At 40.2% G+C, this 9,144-nt stretch overlaps 1 protein-coding gene across 1 annotated transcript; it reads left to right on the top strand.

The window, feature by feature from the left end:
* The first annotated feature begins 65 nt into the window (after positions 1–65).
* LOC119739523 (cytokine receptor-like factor 1) lies at positions 66–8,908 on the top strand. The gene is made up of 13 exons (XM_038214500.1): positions 66–243; positions 1,526–1,694; positions 1,906–2,029; positions 2,324–2,481; positions 2,751–2,874; positions 3,222–3,391; positions 3,735–3,895; positions 4,147–4,321; positions 5,675–5,766; positions 5,979–6,108; positions 6,365–6,463; positions 6,936–7,080; positions 7,364–8,908. The coding sequence occupies exons 2-13, from the start codon at positions 1,604–1,606 to the stop codon at positions 7,629–7,631; spliced, it is 1,737 nt and encodes a 578-aa protein (XP_038070428.1). The 5' UTR covers positions 66–243; positions 1,526–1,603; the 3' UTR covers positions 7,632–8,908.
* The last annotated feature ends 236 nt before the right edge of the window (positions 8,909–9,144 follow it).

Consider the following 9,144-nt stretch of genomic DNA (forward strand, 5'->3'; position numbering starts at 1 on the left):
TGACGTCACCAGGTGTGCCATTGTACCAGCTGTGTGTGGATAAGATAAAAGGTCGCTCCCCACTCGGTTTGGTCGTCAGAGCTGTTACCCGGCTCTACCGCATGGATAGAGTAGTGCACCAACGGATAGCTGGCTGGGAGAATACCTCGGATGAGTAGATAACATCAGCCTCTGGGTCAGTCTTGTTAAAAGTACATCACTTCTGAAGTTTAAAGTCAGCCACACGCGCATCTGACATTACAGGTAGGTTAACTATACAATTATAAATACAAATTCTTCTTTAAGCTTATCTAAATTTTCATCCTAAATAGAATTTATCCAGGGAATCAATATATTTGAAGCAAACTAGATTTTAATTTGTGTGAAGACATAACCATCACTGGTAATCGTCGATTACATTCACGATTGTATGAAGAAACATGGCCGTAATTTCAGAAACTGAATTTCTCTAACACCGTGCTGTGGGTGGAACGATACAAGTATTCCTGCAGTCATTTTTTTAATCTGGAAGTGTGGAGTTTCTGTTCTTACATTATGCAATATTTATTCATTTATGACTAATTTGTTCATCTTGGTTTCGTGGGAAATTCTCTGACCTATTTCTCCCCTCGACCCTGATAATGTAAGGGGTGGGATAGCACTTGATGACTAAACACACACTATGCATCGCTGTCACAAATGCTGTGTGTGCCACGGTACATTTTATCGAACAGCTTAAACGCCTCCCCTCGTTATCAGTGAGTCAATAATCTTTTTTTTTTGCGTGCGACAAGATCAAAGAGTAAACGATGATATCTATTTTTTTTTTATAAGTATCCAGTTTTGAAGTGAAAAATGACGCCAAAACAAAAGGATGTATCTCCGGATTACGAACATTATTGTGTAAGGGATTATTGTCAAGGATGCCATGACATGCATAGTTTTGGGATCACGTGTTTGTTCCGTGGCCTGTTTTTTTTTAATGTGCCTTTGAAGTATTTTTTTTATGATATCCACGTGCACCTCCCCCTCCGCATTGCAACTATTATTTCATCCGGTCTGAGTGATTAACCAAGACCTGAATTCTGAGAATTGTCTCTTCAGTGATTCTATAAACAAAATTAATCGTCATGGTGATTGGATGCATCCCAGTTAAGTTCTAAATGAACAGGATATTTTGTCATCCGGTTTGGCATGGTTACTAAAGTATGGCCATGTCATCTTCAGACACAATGACAAACATCTGTTCTTTGAGGCTCAGACTTCATTAATATAAATGTTGGTTCATGGCCAATTTCGTTCCTTCAGAAAAAAGTGTTGAAAGAAACCGTTTACAACGGCTTCTGCAAATACATTACGATACTTCGGGGAAGACAAATAACCCTTGACTAAAAAAAAATGTCCCCTTCCAGAAAATGAGTCCCTGCAAATGCACCCCGTAATGCTACTGCTGAAACTTGACATAATGGGTAGAATAGAAATAAAAAGTCCAATGGGATATGCAAAATATTCATATAAAAAAGTTATTCCTGTCTGGAAATTACAGGTGAATTCTTCCAAACCCGTCCGTTAGAGGCTACCATCGACTGCACTACATCAAGTTTGTCATCAACCCTATTCGAAAATGTCGCTCCTTTTGCCCACCCTGGCCGTTGCTCAGTTGGTTGCGTTAGTGATAATTCTCTGCAGAACAAACGAAGTTGCGGCCATTCCTGGTAAGATCAACCATCAATTCAATATACCGCAGCTAAAGTACTTTTTTTCAATAATAAGAATATCGTTTAACTGCGGTTTTGGCCTTGTTCAATTAATTTTGTTGGTTCCCCTTTGTGTCCTATTAAATATTCCTTGAAACTTTTCTGCTTTCGGTTTATGATATGACACGCTTTTTAATTTGAACCTTTCACTTTATTTGTTATCGTGCAGCATCTATCAAGCCAATGGACCCCACAGTAGTCGTAGGTTCAAACGTCACATTTCGCTGCGTTCTCAACACATCGGCTACAACGCAAACTGCCACTGATATAGTCTGGTACTACAAATCATACAGGTAGGACTAACTGGTACTGACATTGCCTTGGGAACTATTTCTTGAACTTGCTGATCTCACCCCATACATTGGAGACTCTTTTTTTTAAGTTAAAAAAATCAAATCACATAACTGAAACTCGATCCAGTGGCCAATTAAATTTATCGCGGAAAAAAATCACCTTGATTTCTGTCAACTTGCTATTTTGGTCCACGCACTTTTTGTTGTTGTGAATAACCGTAATATTATTAAAGGTCTCGGGTTCGAATCCCGGTAACTTAGTTTGTTAACTGAAATTCCCTGTTTTGATTACAGGAGTTTAATTCCACGCGAGCGATATGAAGTAGAAGACAACATCTCCCGCCTAACAGTGCGTAACGTGACTTTTACTGACTCTGGCTCCTATTTCTGTGCGTTGGAAAGCGACGGTCGAAGAATATGGAATTATCAAGGCTCAATGCTGCGAGTTGGAGGTAAGTATATGGACCGTTTTACTGATGAGCAGCGGTTATTAATGCCTTCTACTGGTGAACAGTCATTTACAGTGAAAGTGATCTACACTATCTAGACTAATATGGTGACCTCAATTAGAAGCAGGTGTAACCACGCGCGCGCGCAGGTGGTACGCGCGCGCCCAATGCTTATTCGACCAATGGGATTACCAACATGCACGCGCGCCTCGATAACGCGCGCAAGTGTGGTTCAACCCCAGTTTTATTGGATAAATCTTTTATAATTGCAGTGCCACCCTCTCCACCAACGGGACTTCGTTGCCATAGCCCCAACATGCAAGACTTTTGGTGTGAGTGGAGTGAAGGTGCCAAAACTAACCTTAGAACACACTACAAGTTCAGCTATAGGGAGCGGTAGGTACCAGACTTATGTTTTAATTTGTCATTGATTTAGAATGAAATTGACAGATTATGTATGTATATTATAGAACAAACTTATCGTCAATATATCTATTTATATTATCTTAACTAAGTATTATCTTAACCTTGAAAGCAAATAAATGTTAAATACAATTATTACTCAATTTCAAAATCAATTTGGAAAAAAAGAATTCGGATCATCCTAATTTTATGACAAAGTCAATGCCGAGTGTGCTCACGGTTTCTGTAAATTTCGTTTCTAGATCGTCCTTCCGTGTGGATTTTTTTTTTACTTATGACATTACATAAAGGACATTGGTATTTTTGCTCTTATTTTCCAGCTATGGGTCAGGTGACTGGAAGGACTGTCCTAAACTTGAAGGACGGGGGCAGAACACGTGCGTGGTTTCCCGCGTGCATAACGACGGTTACAATCAAATGATACGCGTGACGGCCACCAACAACCTCGGCTCAGCCACGTCAGAAATGCACTTCAATCCGGGAACAGCAGGTAGGTTGAAGTCATTGGTGACCACAGTGACAACAATGATATGACACGAGTATGGACATGACACTGTAACAGGTGTCCTGGCACGGATGGCAATAAATGTGCGGCTGCTGATGGATGTGCCATTACAGACGACACAGTGATGACAGTCATTTATTATTGATGAGGCTAATGAGAATTGATATGACCAACATGAAATGAAAGTGACAATGTTGTCCCTGATAGTAGGTTTACGATACTGATGCAGACGATAATTGATGATGATGGTGGTGCGTTCAATCGCTCTTATTTCTTCTAAAGGATCACACTTGTGAGTGAATTTCAATGTTGTCTTTCTTGACTGCAGCCATCCCCAACCCACCCACTGCTGTCGAAGTAGAGGCACTAGGTCCCGAAGAGCTCCGAGTTTCCTGGGGATTTCCAAGTGAATGGGACGATCAGGTCTTTGCTTTCTTTCTTGAGTACAGACTCGAAGTCACTACGGATCGAGGATCTCACACACGAATGGTTGGTCATCTTTCTTTCTATACTTCCTAATTTCTCAGCAAGCGTAAATGTTCATTCTTTCATTGGAAACGAAGAAATTGGGCCCTTTAGCAAACGTCTAACGCCTTCTTTTGTGAAGTGGTCGTTCATAATTATATTGTTCGTAATCATAAGTATTATATTTTATTTAATCATAAATTATTGTGATGCTGCTTTACATCTGCCTTTTTTGTTAAACTTTACGTTTTCTTCTACCGAATTTTGAACCTCAGATCCCCGACTTAAGCCACAGCGAACCGTACGTCAAACCTCGTCTGTATACCATCAACAACCTGCTGCCGCATACGTCCTACAGTGTCCGTGTCTCTTGCCGTGCATTGGGGAGTTACTCAGACGACAAATGGAGCGCGTGGTCAGAGCCAGTCAGCCGCAAGACATCTGAAGCAGGTAGGCAAACAAACAAACACTCCAAAACCCCAACAAACAGACAAACTAACACCGCGTTCCCACTTGAATTGGAAAAAGGTGGATCATGATCCGGCATTTTGGTGTGATCGTTATCTGACCGCAACGAAACCGCAAGTCGCGTTTCCACTTACGCTTGATCCACCTTTTCGTACGGAAATGTCGGGTCCGAAAGGTCACCGAGTTCGGAATTACGCGCGCTTTGTGGGAGTGCCATTGTTGCATGGTTGCATGGTAGGCCAGGATTGGTCAGTTTTCAAACAGCACTATCAGAATTCACCGACAAAAATTACGCAAATTCACCAACATAAATCACGGATCCGTAGAGGATCCGTGCGTGCATAAATTAACAGGTGAAATCCAACAGAGCCGCTCATTGTGTGACATCACGACAGAAACCAAGGCATCGATAAGGGATTCCCTGGTTCTGAAGCTTCTCATTGGTTAGAAACGGTCACATGATGTACTACGACATTATTTTCCAATTTTCTATAATCAATACATCAGATTTATCACCTCCGTACGTACCGCGTTATCGGCACTATTCTCATCGCATACTCGTAAGCTTTTCCGTGATTCTGTGCCAAAGTGAAGTCTTTTGGTGAGTGCGGACTCAGAGTCATTTATGGATGGAAAAATAAGTAAAATTTCACGAATGAAAAAGGTTTAGTAATGGACGAACACGCAACAAAAATGTGTAGTTTTAGGATACCTCGTGCGCTCTTGCATGCGCGGTGCTAGCCCGTAGTTCAGCGGTTGTTTATTGTGCATGTTGTATACGCTGGAAATGTTCACATGAGCTACACGCCTGAAAACCGTGTTTCTTCGTTCATGAGACCGCAACATTTTCGCGCCACTCGTGCACCGGGCGGATGTTAACAGGTCAAATTGCCGGATCAGATCCACCTTTTGCGTTCCCATCTGATCGTGATCCGGCAATTGCCGGATCTGATCCACCAATTGGGGGATCTGTATCCTGGTCCAGAGGTGGATCAGAAAAGGTGGATCTGATCCTGATCCACCTTATAACGGTTAGCGTTCCCACTACACACAATTGCCGGATCTGATCCACCAATTGGGGGATCTGATCCGGCAATTTGGCAAAAGGTGGATCAGATCCCCCAATTGGTGGATCAAGTGGGAACGGGGTCTAAGTTGTTCGGCTTATTTTCTGAAACGCAACAACCGTGACGTTTTTGCTTCATGGATGTACACAATTACGCTGTACAGTATTCCTAAAAACTATCAAAGCGCATAAAAACAACTTAGATTAAATTTGCTGACATTATAAACTTGAAGCTTGTATTTAAATGTTACTTTTCTCATTGAACGCAGCACCAAACGCAGCCATATCCGGAATACAAGGCCAAGAATATGACAACATTAACGATCCTGCCTACCGTAGAGACGTTTTCCTACAATGGAAGGTACGTAATCTTGCCAAAAATCATCATACAATATAATGTGATTAACTTGTTCTTAATAGCTGCAACTGATCTGGTGGTGTCTAAATCTGTTTTGCGAGTTATTTGTGGTTCCGAGAAGAACCAGTTAACAGACTCAAAGTTTTGAATTATAAGATGCTCTGTCAATCGACAATCTTGTGACGACATAAACCACTCTTTTATTTCTATTTCAGGAACTCTCACATGCAAATAGACGGGGGAAAATCCTGGGCTATGAGGTCGAGTTGCGTCAGATGTTACCTAATGGTTCCTCCAGTGTTGTCAGAACAGTCAGGGCCAATGGAACCATGGTTCTAATAGAAAGTAAGTTCATTCTTCAAATTGTGGTTCATATTTCGTCCAATCTGCTTTTCCAATATTTCATCGTAAAATGTTGTTGCCGATGTGAAATGCACTATGAAGCAAAGTTTCATTTCAACTTTTGGATAAGCAACTATCTAACTGGACAAATGTAATGCTATCTTAAGCCTGTAGACGAGGACTATCGGAATGCCGTGGAGAACATGGAATGATTTTTTTTCTCAATAATTTGCAACTTTATCATACCTTTTTATTTCAGATTTGGAAAAATTCAAGGAGTTCTATGTCGATTTAGCAGCGTTTAACTCGGCTGGGCGGGGGCCAACAGGGAGTTATTTTCTGGCCGATAAAACATCAGGTAAATTTATGACGAATCTAGATTAAAAAGCTGTGTTACAATAATGATTTTCTTAAAGCTACGGTCTCTGAATTTTGGCTCTTTATGAAAATGATTATGAGAAGAACTAATTTCATTCAGAAATGTATACTATAATCTCAACTACAAGATATTCTGTTTTAGTCATTAGAATTCTTACCTTTCATTCTACCGAACAGGAATTGGCCAGTTTCCTCTTCAACTATACGTGTTTGACATTAGCAGGTGTAGGTCGAAGACCTGACCCTTTTGTACAAAGAAAACAACACAGTCACGTACCAAACAAAGTTACAGACAAGATGAGAAGTGGTTTACAAATTCAAACGGGTTTTCTATTGCCCCCCCCCCCCATCAAATTGATGATTTCGACTGGTCTGCAAAGCAAGCGAGCTAATAATCACATGAGTTTGGTATACTTATAAGTGCTTTGACATTTTTTGCATTTTTCTAACAGAACCTGGACCACCGGAAAATGTACGCGTCCAAAACATCTCGGAAACGTCTGCCTTGGTTACTTGGCAAAGGCCGACCAGGCCCAATGGGTACATTGAAGGTTATCATTTGGAATGGAACAAGGGAGCAGTGGCAGAAACAACAAGGTATGTAGACCTTTAATTGGACTAATGGGGCCCCATGCTAACGCGCAGGTTGCGCACGTTTTTAATTTGGGGCGCGAGTGCCATTTCCAGTTGGTCGGTGCGCGCGTACCACCTGCGCACGAGCGTGACACCTCTACCTGCGCGTGAAATTGATGGCGCCCAATTAATGGTTTTCTAATTTGGGTTGTGGATATTTTGTTTACATTTGTAAATGGAGGGTTTAGCATTTTCCTGTGCAATTTCTTCTTCAATTCTTAAAAGATTCTTTTTCCCCTCTGTGCAGCAATTTCATCGAATTAAATGGTACCCAGACGTCGTACACGATCAAGGGACTGGAGGCTAATAGACTCTATCAGTTCCGGGTCAAAGCCAAAAACTCTCGAGGCTACAGTGGTTGGTCAAACGCCCCCATACAACACATGGGAAGCGGGTCCCGCATGGAGTTACTTCGTACACTCATTACAGTGCTGCACAATCTACTTATGGATATGGGCGATGAGGGGGAGGCAGGGAACCAGATCAAGTTGGATACACTTTCATCATTCTTGTGATTATCAAGACAACAGGTTTCTCCCCTTCCTTATAATTGGCGAGGAGAATATAAATTCGTATATTTATTGACTTGACGAGTCGCTGATCACAGTGACCTATGAGGAAAGCGCTAAGCTTAGCCCCGCATTTCCTGGTCGTAAGCTCGAGATAAAAATAAAACCAACACACGATGTGGTGGAAAATTGAAAGTACCAATTATCTAAAACAATCTCTTTAAAGTTTCATCAAATTAAAATATGGTTCCGAACTTATGTTTAAGTTAAAACAACATTCGAAATCTCTGACCGAATGTCACTTTGTTGTCATCACAAGGGACTCAACATGACTGGCTGCAAGGTTTACCTGGACTGAATTGGAGACAGTAACTCCGGGAAAACTAAATACGTGTTATTGCTGAACAAAATGATATATTCTTTTAAACACGGAAGTATTATTAGGTTTATTTTTGATTGGCCTCCATTTACTGTTACTTAATTTCTGTTTTGAGCAGACAACAACGCAACATATTGGTTCGTTTTTAGTGTAAAAAAACTATTAAATATTATTCGTCGCAAAATACAGAGTAAGCTGCAGGAAAGAACGGGCACTCCCGGTTTGAAAGATTCAGGAATATTGTCATTTTGTTAAGAATTAATTTTGAGATGTTGCTCTAGTTCAAGAATGTCTGTAACCCATAATTAACAAGCAGGGTGCAGTGCCAGGGCGTATTTCTTTACATTTGTTGTTGCTACTCTGATGAAATATTACTCTGGGAGTATTGCTCTGTAATTATGTGATTATAATCATGTATATAATTATTGAAGAAAACAAAAGTAATTCTGATCATTTACATATAACATATAATATAGCCATTATTAAAGTGTACAGCTATCATGCATGGACAAAACGGTATCTGGTCCTGATAAAGGTTTTGCAGGGAATTTTATTTTTTTCGGTTATGGCTGCAAAGTTAATTTAAGATTTTCGTCAAATTGTTTCGGCGTTACCTCTTATATTATCAGATTTCTAATTTATATGTGTATATAAAATCGTATTTCGTATTTGTACAGCCATCTTGGAAACACGACTGAAAGAAAATATTATTTTCCCCAACTCATATATACCTCATTCAAATTGTACGCGCTTTTTGTCTTTTAATTGTAAATAAAATGCTAAAATATCAGAACTGGAGCTTGATTTAAGCGGAATTATAATACACTGTCTGTGACTGTATAATAATGGTGGAGTTGGAAAAATGAAAATAAAAGTAGCCTACTTTATCTTTCATATAAACTGACGAACTTCTGTAGTCCATCTCCCAAACTGTGGTCACCCTTTGCAAAATTGAGGGCGCTCTTTGAATGCGTGATCATGGTTTTCACTCAGTAACCAGTGCAGCCGGCAAAATCAAAATTGGATTGGGCCTCTATTCGTATTTTTATTTTAATAAAAAACAAGCAATTCCGTATTTTAAAAAAAGGAAAACAAAAATAGGGGAAAAACAATTATGTAACCACTGCATGATGAGCGCAT

The sequence above is a fragment of the Patiria miniata genome, unplaced genomic scaffold, assembly GCF_015706575.1.
Source record: "Patiria miniata isolate m_02_andy unplaced genomic scaffold, ASM1570657v1 HiC_scaffold_30, whole genome shotgun sequence".
Taxonomy (NCBI): Eukaryota; Metazoa; Echinodermata; class Asteroidea; order Valvatida; family Asterinidae; genus Patiria; species Patiria miniata.

Bases quoted from the DNA above. Each gene is read 5' to 3' on its own strand.
- LOC119739523 (XM_038214500.1), top strand. From the start codon at position 1,604: ATGTCGCTCCTTTTGCCCACCCTGGCCGTTGCTCAGTTGGTTGCGTTA. The intron at 1,695-1,905 runs GTAAGATCAACC...GTTATCGTGCAG, and splicing joins CGAAGTTGCGGCCATTCCTG to CATCTATCAAGCCAATGGAC. The intron at 2,875-3,221 runs GTAGGTACCAGA...CTTATTTTCCAG, and splicing joins AAGTTCAGCTATAGGGAGCG to CTATGGGTCAGGTGACTGGA.